Source organism: Macrobrachium nipponense, chromosome 12 (assembly GCF_015104395.2).
Source record: "Macrobrachium nipponense isolate FS-2020 chromosome 12, ASM1510439v2, whole genome shotgun sequence".
NCBI lineage: Eukaryota > Metazoa > Arthropoda > Malacostraca > Decapoda > Palaemonidae > Macrobrachium > Macrobrachium nipponense.
In genome coordinates, this window is record NC_087205.1 from 105,535,430 (window position 1) to 105,551,493 (window position 16,064).

Genomic DNA, 16,064 nt, shown 5'->3' on the forward strand with positions numbered 1-16,064 from the left:
AGTTGACCAAAGGTTGAAATTTTGGCACTTATTGTGATTTATATGAAAATATTTCAAAACTGATAAAAGCTAGAACCATGGGTTGTTTTTTGTTTTATTCTACATGGAATTGTGCACATTTTCATATATAAACTGTAACGGCTAATGTAAAACGGTCTAAAAATTACGACAAAGTGACGAAAGAATTTCTGAGATGTGTCGCTGGTGCTTTTTAGTGCTAGAAGAAAGAAATTCGCGCATGCGCAGCTGGGTAACGCGTGTAAACAAAACAACAGCATGATCCGTGAACTCCCAGCATCCCTCAAGGCACGTGATTTAAAATTTTTTGCAAACTAGCCCTATAACTATTTTTCCGCAAATATTTAGAAAACTTATTGTAGTCGACGTACAGTACGTCCGATTAGCACCCGACAGACAATTTTAGCCGACGTATAATACGTCCAATAGGCGTTTAAGGGGTAAATTCTCATTCCCCAGAAAATTATATGAATCATGAAATCATTCAAACTTGTAAGCCTTTTTGTATTTTACTCTCTTTATTTGTAATTGGTTATGGTGATTACCCTAATTTTCACTTAGAATATACTCACTTTTTTTTTCTTTCTTTTTTTTTTTGCCAGTCTAAATACATTGCAAGTACCTGTATCTGCTTTTAGTTACTGGAAGAACTGTTGTTTTTTTTTTTTTTTTCGTAACAATTGGTTTTTAAATTGTTTTTTCCATTAGATATTAACCATTCATCCTTCTGCCAGTAGTCCCTTGATTACACAATTTTTTAATTTTACCTGTTTCCAGCTGGCGCTAAGTTATTTATCCTAATGTTAAGACTGAAGGTTTGTTAGTTATGAAAAATATAACTTGATTAAAAAGTTGTCATTTTTTTAGTGTCTTGTTTTTCTCTGGTCTGGGGTGCTGGCCAAGACCTTTAAATTTGTTGATTTTTTTTTATTTTGTGATTAGTGAAGATAGGATGGTATTATTTTCTCTATTTGAGGGTTTGTGATTTTTTTTATTGTATTTATTATCTTTAGTGTCTCTTTTGTGGCTATTACATTGCACTTCATTGTTGGTGTATAGAAAATCTATGCTAAAAGTAATGTATTTGTCTGTAATTTCAGAACTGAGCACAGTCTCTTTTCTATAATGTGGTTTTTCTGTGATGCATTTCTAACATTTCAGTATGTTGGTAACTTCTCTTTCAGTTAAAGAAATCCATTCTTACTAGAAATTCCCAAATGTTAGGGAATGGCAGTGGTTGTGAAGTAGCTCTAGTTTCAGCTGTAAAAACTGGATGTCCCCCTGTGTTTGAAATGGAAAACCCGGTTAGAAGAAGCAGAAGTAGCAAAGAGTCAAGGAGATAATCATCATGCAATGCAAGTTCTTGATGTTTTACTAGAAGACATGCAGAAGGTTGGTTTTGGTATTTAGATTAAAGCTGTTATATATTAATAAGGGTTTAATCTTAGGAAGAACTTTCCAAGTTGTAAAGTGTGTTTATGCAGTATGACTAATTATAATGATTATTTATTCATTTAACTGTAAATTGTAAGGCAACTAATGGTATCATTGTTTTCCCTTCAGGAACGTATAATTTGATTGAAATGATGTGTGGTAAAGATGAGATATCAGTAATCATTTACTTCTAAATACTATATTGACATTGTAGTTACATTGTATTTTGTTTGTGTATTCTGAATTAGATTGTCTGCTAAATCTCCCAATGATAGGTTGACTTGAATGATCGAAGGCATGGAAGTTTTTTTTTGCTTTTGCCCCAAAGTTTATCCATTCATATGGATGTGTGCTGATGGACTCCCACTTGCAAACCGCCTCGAGTTGTAATTACAGAATATTTTAACAGAGCTGTTGACATTTTAGAAGCAAGGCAAGGTAAGTGTATGGTATGTGCGTTATTTGTTGAAATTACATATTTTGTTTATTTTAATATTTCTCAGGTTTATATTTATTTTGCATTTTTTTGTCAGGTTAACTTTAAAAAATATGGTCATTCCAATAATGGTAGTATCTTGACATCTTTTAAAAACATTGTGAAGATTTTAAGAATGTTTGAAAAATCATTATGCTAAATGTTGTCAAGTGCTTAGGAAAATAGTTTGGAGAACTGAACAAGTCTTAAAAAATGCAAAATATACTCTTTGACTTTATTTTGGAATACTACTTGACATATCCTACTTTTAACCACCAATCTATTGACTCAGTGGTCTGGTCAACATATTCATAAGAATAATAACAACAACCAGAGATCAATTGTCATTATTATACATATATATTTTTGGGGGTTTATAACAGCCATCCAATTCAGTTGGGTGGTTTTTATTGTGTGGTGATCCAGGTTGCATCCTGTCTCCTTAGGTGTCCATCACTTTTTCTTACTTTGTGTGCTGTTTCTAGGAGCACACTCTTCTGAGTGAGTCCTGGAGCTACTTCAGTATCTAGTTTTTCCAAGTTCTTTTTCAGGGATCTAGGGATCATGCTTAGTGTCCCTAAGATTATGGGTACAATTTCCACTGGCATATCCCATATCCTTCTTGTTTCTATTTTCAGGTCTTGATACTTATCAATTTTTTCCTCTTTCTTTCTCATCTAATCTAGTGTCCCATGGTATTGCGACATCAATGAGTGATACTTTCTTCTTGATTTTGTCAATGTCACATCTCTCTACAGGCGACCCTCGGTTATCGGCAGGGGTTCCGTTCCTGGCCGCCGACGCCAAGCGATTTTCGACGCCAAGCGATTTTAAAGCCTACGGCCACCGCACACCTTCTTTAAAAAAACTAGACCAGTCAAAGGCGCCGTAATCCCACAACGGCGCAATAAGTAAAATTATATTTATGCAGTATAGTATTATAGAATTTACTGTACAGTACTTTTGGGTGTCTAGAGTATGTAAAGATATAATAAAGTTTATACAGTGTACAGGTAGCTGTAGTGTTCAGGTTACGATCATTAGTCTTACGATAGTCCGATTTTATGAGAGATCAAACTACAATGGCCTAACTTTATCCATCTTCTAGTTACATAAGTTCAATAACAGCAAAAGAGAATGATGAAAGTATGGTTTTAACGTTATACTCGTTGCGTGAACGTGTACAGCCATGAACAACCGAACGAGAAACTACTTTTTTTTTTTCTAAGTACAACCGAACTGGATAACATCCGTTTGGCTTGTATTTCAATCATCGTACTACAGTACAACATTACCGTAGTTGTTATAAATGGCGTTATGTATAGAATAGAACTGAGATATTTTAATGTAATAACTTTATTCGCTATAGATCAGAGATGAATATAGATTAAAGATCAATCGGGAAATATACTGTTAAATTTAAACCTAGTTATAACTGAAACTGAGAAAACTGTTCAAGTTGCTAATGACTATTATCGTACATCGGCAACAAGGATAAAACTGCAGTAAACGTATGCCATCAAACACAACCGTAGATAAAATTGGGATAAAATCATTTTAATCAAAACTATTGTGCTTGAAAGAACACAATTTACTGTTGGTTTCACGCCGATATAAGATAAATAACGTAAAGTTCGTATTACGATGATATAAAGGATTATTGCGAATGGAATTACATAATTTTTTACGCAATAAACATGCCGTCAACGTAATATGTTAACGAAAAAAAAGTAGTTCACATTCACAACGAGACATATTCAATAAATATTTCCACCTAAAAACACGCTGTATAAGGAAAAATAACTTTGTCTCATATAAGTCAAGTATATAGATATTCGTTTATGCTAACTAGAAGCAAGAGCATTCGCTCAGAATTGCGTTATGGTGAAACAAACTCATATTCATCAGCTGATTTCAAACCACAACATTGGCTGCTCCGCGGAATACGGGCTTAAATTTGCCGTAGTACTTTAAAATACAGTAATATGAGAATACATACAATATTCTTGTATAGAGTGAAATAATGAATAACTTTTTAAAGGATTTATGGAAGAGATGCATAATTAATAAAATAACACAATGCGTTTTTCGGAACTGGCGGACAAGAACGAACATGAAAAAACATCCCCTGACAACGTGGAGCATAGTTACAAAGGTTGCCTTAATTTGTATCTTATTTCTGTACAAAAATGAAAATACCTTTACGTAATATATTTTCATACACATTTTAAAGATAAAAGCATAAACATTTAAAAAATCGACTCATCGATTGCTAAATTTGCACTCTTTTTAACTATTTTTTCGGAAGAGCGGCAGACGGCGGCATACAAGAACGAACTTGAAAAAACATCGTAGTCGATAACTTGAAGGGCAGTTTCAAAAGCTGCCTTTTTATCATATTTCTGCACAGAAATAAAATACCCTATTCGTAATACATTTTCATACACATTTTAAACATAAAAGCATAAACATTTATAAAATCAACACATCGATCGCTAATTTGCACTTTTTTTAAATCGATATTTTAGGAAGAGCGGCAGGCGGCGGCTCACAAGAAAGAACGTGAAAAAACATCGTATTTGATAACGTGAAGGGCAGTTTCAAAAGCTGCCTTTGTATCATATTTCTGTACAGAAATAAAAATGCCTTTCACGTAATACATTTTCATACACATTTTAAACAAAAGCATGAACATTTATAAATCAACACATCCATAGCTAAATTTGCACTTATGTAACTCGATATTTTCGGCATAAAACAGTGTCAGAGGCATATATTTACCCTAATACTTAGGTAATAACTCTTCATAAAATTTGTTAATATAATTTGCATAACCTTTATGGTCTGAACGGCATTTCTACAAATGTATGAACTCGTTAGACAACGGCGCTAGCGGCGCTGTTAACTGAAAATTGTGCCGTAAAGATACCTTTAAAATGCCTTATTTTTTTTATGAATATTTTTGACGACCACCGTAAAACCGATTCGCCGTTGAGTGATTGCGCTGTTAACCGCTGGCTGCCTGTATTGTTTTCTATCACTCCCTCAGTGGTGTTTTCAATTGCATAGTCAATGTAATTTCCAAGTAATGATTTATCTTTGCTAACTTAATATTTCTCAGCCTAACTATGCATAGCTTAAGGTAAATGTAAGTTTATTACATATTGTGGCAGATGGTCAATATTTGCTAGATCATAAATGATTGTGATTGATCTTATTCCCTAATTGTTTTACAGAATCTGGATGTCAAAACGTTTTAGAAAATAGTTACCACAAGCTTTCTGTATATGCTGATAAACTGTACAGAGATGTCCGTCAATATCTAGAATCTGACATCATTCAGTCAAAGAGGGAGAATATTGCTAGATCAAGAAAAGAAATAGAGAAACTAGAAAATTTAAGTGTGAAAGCACAGGATTTAACTGAAAAGAAAGACTTAATAAGGTAAATGTCATTTTGTTGTATTCAGACAAATAAGGTAAATGTCATTATTTTGTGTTTAAACCAATCACATGCTCTTTCTCCATATATGTCAGTTTGTTAATATGTCATAAAAGGACCATAGTAGATGTGAATATGCTAAGTAGTAAACCAGCCCAACTGATTTGGGGAAAATTATTCTGATATTAGCAATGGTACCTCTTCTCACATTTAAAACCAATGTTCTTAGAGCTCCTCATGTTGAATGTTTTCTATTGTGGCTTCCCAGTGGGACCTGGATGCAGTTTTTAGTATTAAGGATATCCTTGTGGTTACTTTACCAAGATGCTACCTATAGTACCATTGTGCTGAATTTTTATGTGGAAAAAACCATTATGACCCACTTGATAATAGGTAAGCTTATGCCCCATGGTTCCAGTTGGTACCTTATGTAGTAACATTAATTATATTGTACAGACTGTATCAAGAGTTTCATTAGGCCATTCAGTGTGATAAAGTTAATATTTATGAGTTGTATTTCACTTAATATCAATTTTGATGTATTGTAAACAAAAATGCACATTAAAAAATCAATTTGTTCATATACAAAACAAACCTTTGGTTTAAAAACCCATTAATTGTTTATGGAGGACTAGTGGCATCTGTTCTTAGTCATAAGATAAGTGGAACCACCCACATACGTACCTAGCCGCAACTCATGACCTCGCTAGTTACTCTTTTACCACCCTTGAGTGAGGATATTTTGTTCTCTCTCTCCTCACTAAAGCTATTTCGATTTGTCTGCATTTTCTCTCTGGGTATCAGTGTGTGAATTTCTCTCTCTCTCTCTCTCTCTCTCTCTCTCTCTCTCTCTCTCTCTCTCTCTCTCTCTCTCTCTTTTCTGTGATAAATAAATGATTTACCTAATGCATAATAAGTACTCATTTCAAAGAAAACTCATAATCACATGAGTCAATAAATGGAAAAGTAAATCTACAGTAGTATGTGTGTTGGTTTTGTTATTTAAAATATAAAGCAGAAAGCTTTCGATGACCTGCACGGTCCTCCTTGTCAATCTTTGTGCTTTGTATTTTAAATAACAAAACTAACAGACATACTACTGTGGATATACTTTTCCAAGTACAGTGGTCCCCCCGTATTCGCGGGGGATGCGTACCAGAACCCCCCCCCCCCTGGAATAGTTAGAACCCGCGAATGTTTGGAACCCCTATGAAAATGCTAAAAACAGCCTATTTTGTTAGTTAAATCTCAAGAAAAACCCACTAAAAATTTTCATACTTGGTTTTTTTAATAGTTTTATCACAAAAAGTGCATTTTATGATTAAATTCATAAAAAAAACAGGAATTTGTGGATATTTATTATAGAAAAATACCGCAAATGCGCGAATTTTCCGCGAATAATGCAGGGAAACGTTCCCCAGAGAAATCCGCGAATGTGTGAGTCCGCGAATCTGGAGAACGCGAATACGGGGGGTCCACTGTACTCATTTTTAAATATTAGTAAAAAATAATAATGGTGATAAGCCATTCTGTGAATGTGGACTGATAAAGGATAAATTGGAAGAGGCCATTGATTGACAACAACAACTTCTTTTAGGCTCCCCCCTGCTACACCTCTCGTTTGATCCTGGATTTCGGAAACATCACAGTTTGCAAAGTGAAGTAAAGGAGATCGAGAAGGGAGCTGTGGAGCAAGTATCGCTCTCATCAATGGGGTACTACAGCTGGATCTTACTGGTACCAAAGGCCTATGGCAATTGGAGGATGGTAGTAGATCTGTCAGCACTGAACCTCTTCGTCAGGGAGATGAGGTCCAAAATTGAGTCTGAGGACAGTCTTGGCAGCAGTGAGAGAAGGAGTCTTTGTGTTGGTCATAGATTTAGGCTTGAAAGATGCATATTTCCATCCAGATACCAATCCGTCATTCATCCCAGAAGTTTCTTGGATTCAGTCTTGCAGAACAGGTGCTTCTGTTCAAGGTGCTCTGTTTTGGTCTGACAATGTCTCCTTAAAGTGTTCACAAAAGTGTTTACACTGGTGTCAAAATGGGCGCGTGCTCTGTGGATCAGATTGATTAGATACCTAGACGACCGGCCAGTCCTGGCAAAATCCTGAGGGAAGTTTCTTCAGGACAGAGATCGACTGCTTCAACTTTTTCACAGCCTAGGTATTGTGATAAATTTGGAAAAGTCTATTCTAGCCCACAGTCAAAGGATTTTTTTTATCTGGGTATGGTTATAGACACAGTTCAGGCAAGAATTCCTTTCTGTCTGATTAAGAACAACCAGGAAAGTAATGGTAAGTAATTCTGGGCCTACTAACTTCTCTAGAAAAGTTGGTTCCTCTCAGATGCCTACATCTGTAGTTGTTATAGTGGAGACTGAAGAAGTTTTGGTCTCCAGCAACAGATCACCCTCACATGCAAGTCCCCCTGTCTATAGAGGTGAGGAACAACCTGTTATGGTGGTTAGACGTCAACAAGTTGACGGTAGGATTGCCTCTTATGTGCCTTCTCCAGATCATCTTTATTCTCGGATGCATTGACCAAAGGTTGGAAACCTCATCTTAGAGGACCTGGTAGTTTGGGAGGCTGGAGTCTTCGGGACAAACAGCTCCACATAAATGTGGTGAAGTTGAAGGCAGCATTCCTAGCACTACAGGAGTTTCACGAGATGGTAATGGGGTCACTCCATAGTCCTGATGACAGACAATACTATGGTAGTGGTGTATGTAAACAAATGGGGCTAGTGTCTTCACAGCTACATCTTATGACAGTAGAGATAAGGGCCAGATACATCCCAGGAAAAAGGAATGTAGTAGCAAACAAATTAAGCCATCTGGAATAGAATATGGAAACAAAGTGGTCTCTGCATCAGGATGAGGTAGTTAGGTTGTTTCTCTTTTGTGGAAAACCAATGATAGATCTTTTTTCAACAATATATAACAGAAAACTGGAAGTCTATTGCTCAGTAGTCCCAGACACGGCTGCAGTGGCAGAAGACGCCCTGCATGGTTTGGTTGGTTTATACAACTGGGACGTATATGCCTTCCCTCCATTTTGTCTGATCCGTCAGGTCTTGAACAGAGTGGTGAGGTCCCAGAATTTCAAGATGATGCCATTAGCTCCTCAATGTCCACAGACAGAATGGTTTCTGGATCTACTATCTTTGCCATGAGAAGTTCCAAGGAAGTTCCAAGTTCCTCTTGGGCACAATCTACTATGTCAACCTCACTTGGATAGGTATCACCAGTTGTTACAGTCCCTATCTCTTCAAAGATGGAGACTGTCAAGTATCTCCTGTGAGCGAGACGCTTTTCTTGAAGAACAGCATCTCAGATGTTGGGTTATATCAGGAAATCTTCAATGTCTGTGTACTGTGAAAAGTGGTCTCTTTTGTGATTGGTGTCGTAGACGAGGTTCTTCTCCACTTGGAACTTCTGTTCAACAAATAGTTGACTTTCTAGTCTATCTCAAAACAGATAAATATTTCTGGGGTCGACCTGTGTCTGCCGGTGAAAAGTTCCTGTAGCTCTCTTTTCTAAGTATAAATAGATCCTAAATATACCAGAGAAAAAACTAGCATGAAATGCTGAAGTTACTACCTTCAGCTCGATCACCCCCCAAGGGCGTCAATATAAGCACTAGTACGAGTGGAAGCCACTTCTCACAGAACTTCTGCCAATTAGAGGATTCCTCTCAAAGTTCCCCTCACGGTGAGAGCCGTTACAACGGCTACCCCCTCAACCTTGTGCTCGCTACTACTACTAATACCACGCCGCCATCTTCATTCCTGTTATTAGCCTCTGTGTATCCACACATGTCTCAGTAGCTCCCTTAGTGCCTTATTTTGTCGAAGCCATGTCTTCTGTAGATCTTCCTCCTTCGTCATCCAAGTTGAGTATTCCATTTTGTGTTTTCGTAATTCGTATGGTTACGATGCATTCCATTTTTAGCCTTCGGCCCCTTAAAAAACGAACTGGGGCGCCGCTAGCTCAGCCGCCATTTTGGATGCATCATCAGACGTGTGCGTTGTTGCTACGGGTTATTTCTTTTACTTCTTTTATTTTATTTTAATTTTATTCTTATGTTTCATTACGGTTATCGTTACCGTTTTCGTATCACGTGCTTATTCATCAGCCGACTGAGTTCGGATTTGGTTCGTAATTTTAAGGTAGGCCTAACACGCTCATGACGTCCTCTGGGGTTCTTAAAATGTTAATTATTACATAGTTTAGCCTCTGGCTTCTCCCCAGCCCCTCAAGAGCGTGTTCGTGCCCCTCTGTGCGTTTTCTTTATCATGTATTGTATATGTGCCTTTTGTTGGGCTACTAGCTAGCCTATTGTATTTATCATTGTAGAGGAGTGAGTTCTCTCTCTCTTTTTGCCGATGTGAGGCATGCATGCGTTATTGTTTTAATGCGAACCAGATAGGTACTTGATTTTATGCACGTTTATGATTTTCATATCACTGAGAGGTTGGAAGAGTTGCTCCCTCCCTTGGCTTACCTGACCAGGCCTAGGCTAGGTTTTGGAGGGTAGGCCAGGTGCCCCTTCCCCTATACCCTTAGGCCTCTCCCCCCGTCCACGCTACGGTGCTAGCGGGGAGTATATCAAGGATAGAGAGTCTCTCTCTTGTCATATTGTTGGACCTATCCTCCCTACCTGACGAGATCGAAATTTCGATTTTGGAGGGTTTGGTTGAGTGGCCACCGTCCACGCCATGACTTTTTTGGAGGTTTATCTGGCCTACCTGACTGGATCCATAAGTGATCTCGGAGGGTTAGGCTAGATCCATACTGGGTATTCTCCTTACACCTTATGTCCCTCTTGCAACTCTTCCATGATGCCTCATTATTGTATTGTAGTTTTGTATTATATTATTATATTGTTGAATTGGGTGGTCTGGTTTGTATATTGCCTTTAGTAGTAGGCTATGACTTCACGTTTGAGAGAGATCACCGATCGGTTGCTGTACCAATCACAACGGGCCATGGGCCCAGTCGATCTACTACCCCCGTAGTAGTAGGCTACACAGCCTCCAGTAGGTGCCTATCTCTGATCGGGTTTGTGGCCAAACGATCACGACTGACCACTCCCCCCCCCAACTCCCCAGCTTGGCTCTGCCTGACGCTGTCTTATAGCTCGTGGTGCTAGTAATCTTATCGCCTCAACCTTCACTGATGAACATTTGTTCCGGGTCCTCACGAAAGCTCTGTTACAGATATTCCAAGCGGACCTGTATGAATTCATTATGGCGAGATGAGCCTGTAGGAAGTACGTCCTGGCTGGTGCCTCTACAAGACACGAACCTAACAGACTCATAAAGTCTTCAATATGGGGCGAAAATCTGTTCCCGAAAGACGAAGTTAATAATGTCTTTCATGAGGCAGCCAGAGCCAACCAGAGTCTTCGGGTCCGTTGGGGACTGCCTTTCAAAAGGAAGTTTGATGGCCCCGGACACCAATCCAGACCTAGGAAGAGGCCAAGGAAGTTCCAACCTTACCAGACCTCTCATCCTCAGGCAGTAGTTCAAGCGGTTCCGGTCTCTCAGGTCGGTAAGCCTTCGACATCAAAGGCTCAACTGTAGCAGCAGTTTGTTCTGGTGCAAACTCCGCCGGCTCAGCAGCCTTCAACCTCAACAGCCATAGTAACCTCCCCAGCCTCAAACCCTCCATACGAGTCACGAGGTGCATTTTGTGGCTACAATAGGCATGCCGGAAGTAGCAGAGCCAGAGGTGGCGCCCGGCTTCGGGGCGGAGCAAGAGGTAGAGGCTTCAGAGGAGGCAGAGGTGGCAGACCTGTAGCCAACCAGTGGGATGGAGATTATATCTCTTCCGGGACCATTGGACCTTCAGTCCATGGGCCCACAGTTTCGAATGGTCTAGGGTGGAAATGGGAGAAAGGGCCTCCCCACCAATCAGTTTTCACCAGACTCTGACAATGGACCTTCTAGACTATGCCAAAGATCTCCTGCAGAAGAAGGCTATAAAGAAAGTAAAACGCCTAAAGTTTCAAGAACGTCTGTTCAGTGTCCCCAAAAAGGACTCGGACAAAAGAAGAGTGATTCTGGACTTGTCCCGTCTCAACTCATACATTCAATGCGACAGATTCCGTATGCTGACCGTCTCGCAGGTGCGGACCTTACTTCCCCGTGGGGCCGTCACCACCTCTATAGATCTTACAGACACTTACTATCATGTCCCAATAGCAAGAAACTTCTCTCATTACCTAGGCTTCAAACCAGGAAAGCAAGCTTACTCATTCAGAGTCATGCAGTTCGGGCTCAACATTGCGCCCAGGGTATTCACCAAATTAGGAGAGACGATAGTTCAAGAGCTAAGAACTCAAGGGGTAATATTAGTAGCCTATCTAGACGACTGGCTCATTTGGGCAGCCAGCGAGGACGAGTGTCTCAAAGCAACAGCCAAGGTGATAAAATTCTTGGAATTTCTGGGTTTCCAGATAAACAAGGAAAAATCTCGGCTCGTTCCGGCTCCCTGCTTTCAATGGCTGGGAATCCAATGGGACCTAAACAAACACAAACTATCTCTCCCATCCAAGAAGGTCAGGGAGATAGCGAAGGCTACGAGTCAGTTCCTCAAGAACAAAAAGGCTTCTCGTCATACCCAGGAGAGAATCCTAGGTTCGCTACAGTTTGCGTCGGTAACCGACGTCCTATTGAAAGCCAGACTGAAGGATATCAATCGAGTTTGGAGGAAGAGAGCCAACGTAAAACTCAGGGACAAGATCTCTCTAATTCCACCCATTTTAACAAAAAGGCTCCGTCCATGGACGGAACGCTGGAACCTGGGCAAATCAGTACCACTACAATTCCCTCCTCCGTCTCTAACTATTCACACGGATGCATCTCTGAGCAGTTGGGGAGGCTACTCACAACACACGAAAGTCCAAGGAACCTGGTCGGAGATGTTCCGCCAGTTCCACATCAATATTTTAGAAGCGATGGCCATTTTCCTGACTAAAACGTCTGGCTCCAGCCAGAAACGTTCATATAAGGCTAGTCTCGGACAGCTCGGTAGTAGTCCACTGCATAAACAGAGGAGGCTCCAGGTCAAGCAAAATAAATCACGTGATGATTGCGATTTTTTTGTTAGCAACGAAAAATCATTGGCACCTGTCAGCCACTCACCTGGCAGGAGTGAGGAATGTCATCGCAGACTCACTTTCCAGGACAACTCCGCTAGAGTCGGAGTGGTCCCTGGACATGAAGTCGTTCCTTTGGATTTGCAATCAAATCTTGGACCTTCAAGTAGATCTATTCGCCACGGAATCCAATCACAAACTACCATGTTACGTGGCCCCCAACCTGGACCCTCTAGCCTACGCCACAGATGCAATGGCCATAGATTGGAACAATTGGCAGAAGATTTACCTGTTTCCACCAGTGAATATTCTGAGGAATATTCACTGGACCTCAGGTTTGTATAGTTAGGAAAAATGCAATTTTGGACAAATTGTCATTTTTCTAAAAGAATCGGATGCTCAAAACATGACTACATATCTGGCAATTTCGTTCTTTAGAACTCTATTTGAAAAAAGCCTAGCCGCTAGTACCATTACTACAATCAAATCTGCCTTAAGGAAGATTTTTCAGCTGGGCTTTAATATTGACTTGTCAGATTCGTACTTCTCGTCAATCCCAAGAGTATGTGCCCGTCTGAGACCAGTAGACCGCCCTCATACGGTCTCTTGGTTTTTAAATGATGTACTTAAATTAGCCTCAGACACTGATAATGAATCATGCTCATATGTAACCCTTCTCAGAAAGACCTTATTCTTAATGAGTCTGGCTTTAGGTGCCAGAATATCTGAACTCTCGGCTCTCTCTAGAAACCCAGGTCATATCGAATTCCTCCCGTCGGGTGAAGTATTACTATCCCCAGATCGGAAGTTCTTGGCTAAGAATGAGGACTCACAAAATAGGTTGGCTCCATGGAAAATTATTCCTCTCACACAAGACACAACATTGTGTCTTGTCGTTACCCTTAAATCCTACCTGGCCAGGACTTACCAAAAATCTTCAGGCCCCCTTTTTATTAGAGAGAAAGGTGGTACGATTTCCCTGAAAGGTATTAGACAACAAATACTCTATTTTATTAAACAAGCCAACCCGGATTCAGTTCCGCACTTCCATGACATCCGAGCAGTGGCTACCTCAATTAACTATTTTCACAATATGAATTTCGAAGACCTGAAGAAATATACGGGTTGGAAATCTCCATTGGTTTTTAAATGCCACTATCTCAAAAACTTAGAGGCCCTTAAATTCTCAAAAGTGGCTGCAGGGAGCACAGTCTCCCCCAAATGACCGAGTCTTAACAACTCCTTTCCTTAGCTTCTGTTAGTCCTTTATCCTTTAATTCTCTCTTCTTCCTAGCTGCCTCGCTCGTATTCCCTGCCAACCCTCCCTCTTCCGGGCCGGACTGGTTTGTTTGCCATTCCGTCACTGGAACTTGTATATAGCTTGAGACCATATGGGTATCACTTACCTGTTCTGTACATACTTCCTTCAGATACCATTCCATTATATTGTTTTGTTTTTACTAGTTTTAAGCTCTAGTTTAAGTCCTAGTTTTAATTAGTCAGTTAAGGTGTCCATATTATTACGGCTCATTAAAATTGTTCTTGGTTAACCTTAGGTTTCATTACCCCTTTTATATAATTTGTTTGGTATCTGGTAGCTTGGATGCCAATTCTCTGATACTTTTTCACCGGCAGACACAGGTCTCACCCAGAAAAGGGATTTTGACAAAGGAAAAATCTATTTCTGGGGGAAGACCTGTGTCGCCTGGTGAACCCGTCCCTCTTTCGTTCCCCACCCTTTAGCCAGTCCAAGCTTGGGTGCCTATTCCAGTAATGAAGATGGCAGCGTGGTATTAGTAGTAGTAGTGAGCAGAAGGTTGAGGGGGTAGCCGTTGTAACGGCTCTCACCATGAGGGGGACTTTGAGAGGAACCTCTAATGGGCAGAAGTCCTGTGAGAAGTGGCTTCCACTCGTCCTAGTGCTTATACTGACGCCCTTGGCGGTGATCGAGCTGAAGTTAGTAACTTCAGCATTCCATGTTAGTTTTTTCTCTGGTATATTTAGGATCTATTTATACTTAGAAAAGAGAGCTACAAGAACTTTTCACTGGGCGACACAGGTCTTCCCCCAGAAATAGATTTTTCCTTTGTCAAAATCCCTTTTTTCTGTCGCTGCCATAAGGGGGGCTATAGAGATGCTCTAGCTCTAGTTCTACAGATGAAAGACATAGATATATCTACATCATTGGAAATATCTATGTTGATTATGAGTTATGAACAGTCCTGTTCCCCTAGAGAGCTCAAACCACCTAGTTGATATATGACTTTAGTTTCGACTGGTCTTACTAAAGCATCCTATGAACCATTGCGACAGGCTACAGCTAGAAACTTCACCCTCAAGGCTGTGTTCTTGCTATTAGCATCATTAAAAAGGGCAGACAAGCTGCATGACCTGCTTATGATGTAAAACACACAGAGGTTGGAATCTTTAGCTATCAAATTGATTCGGCAGTTTGTTGTTAAGACTCAAAATCCTTCAATTTATGATGACAGATTTGTTTCCTTTTCTATACCTTCTTTGGGAGACTTTGTTAACAGTGACCCTGGAGAAATATTATGTCCTATCAGGACACTGCATGCTTATCTAAAAAGGACTAGACTTCTCAGACCAGGTTGTCACAGACTATTTGTTAGCACAGGCCGGGTCAAGAATGCCCATTTAACTACATCAGTAGTTGCAGGGCAAAAAAATTCTGTTTGTCATAACCAAACTTTTCCTGAACATTCCAGCTCAATTGTTGGGAGTTTTAGCTTTATGTAAAATCATAAAATATTTACATTTACACAAAAAAATGTATACAGTGTATACAAAGTTAAAGTAAAATTTTATCATTTTTTCTTTCCAGAAAGCTAAGTATTCTCCAGAAAAATATTGATATTGACAAAAATGTCTTGGCTGACTTAAAAAAGGAGCAAGAAGAGTTCCTCTTCCTAGCTCTTCAGAATTATTTGAAGTGCCTTCTAGTGTCTCATGATTATGACTTACACCTGTATCGTACTGTTGCCCTTTGGACTGAGAACCTTGAAAATGCTAACATTAATAAATTGGTAAGTATTTTCTTTTGAAAACCAACAAAGAAAATTATGTATACTTTTATCTTTGTTAAGTTAATTTTACAGCTGTAAGTCAGTACTCCTATATACTGAGTTAGTTTCATACTTATAAAAATTATATATATATTTTTTGGGGTAATTTTGTTCTGTAATATTTCAGCTTTGCAGTTAATGATTTTGTAAAACTTGTTAGATAACATAAGAGAATCATTCATTCTTTCTTATATTCACTACAGATGAACACATATGGAATAAAGATAAAAAGCCACAAGTTTGTACCACTGTTATATCAACTTGTTGCCAGGCTAACTTGTGTAGCAGATGAAAAGAAGCAACTGTTTTTGAAAACTCTTCTTAATATTTTAGGTGAGTGATGTTAAATGCCAGTTCCTGTTTTTGAAATCTTGTTTTTTTCTTTTGTTCTTGACTGATGTTTTGTGAAGGTCACAAAAGTAATTTGTTATTACAGACTTGTTAATCAGGAAATAGTCTTCAACTGTGTGGAACACATACCCTGCATGAAGCAAAGCATTTAAAA

The 16,064-nt window shown here is 39.3% G+C and overlaps 2 protein-coding genes across 2 annotated transcripts in view; both read left to right on the plus strand.

Moving 5' to 3' along the window:
- LOC135224911 (serine-protein kinase ATM-like) overlaps nt 1-1,407 on the plus strand; it is a 39,112-nt gene extending 37,705 nt beyond the window's left edge. The window contains exon 5 of the mRNA XM_064264236.1: nt 1,203-1,407. Within this exon, the coding sequence (XP_064120306.1) occupies nt 1,203-1,361 (159 nt within the window). The 3' untranslated portion in view covers nt 1,362-1,407. The remainder of the gene's footprint in view (nt 1-1,202) is intronic.
- A 385-nt stretch (nt 1,408-1,792) lies between these two features.
- LOC135224734 (serine-protein kinase ATM-like) overlaps nt 1,793-16,064 on the plus strand; it is a 117,504-nt gene continuing 103,232 nt past the window's right edge. The window contains exons 1-4 of the mRNA XM_064264047.1: nt 1,793-1,890; nt 5,164-5,371; nt 15,319-15,520; nt 15,763-15,892. Of these exons, the coding sequence (XP_064120117.1) occupies nt 15,763-15,892 (130 nt within the window). The 5' untranslated portion in view covers nt 1,793-1,890; nt 5,164-5,371; nt 15,319-15,520. The remainder of the gene's footprint in view (nt 1,891-5,163; nt 5,372-15,318; nt 15,521-15,762; nt 15,893-16,064) is intronic.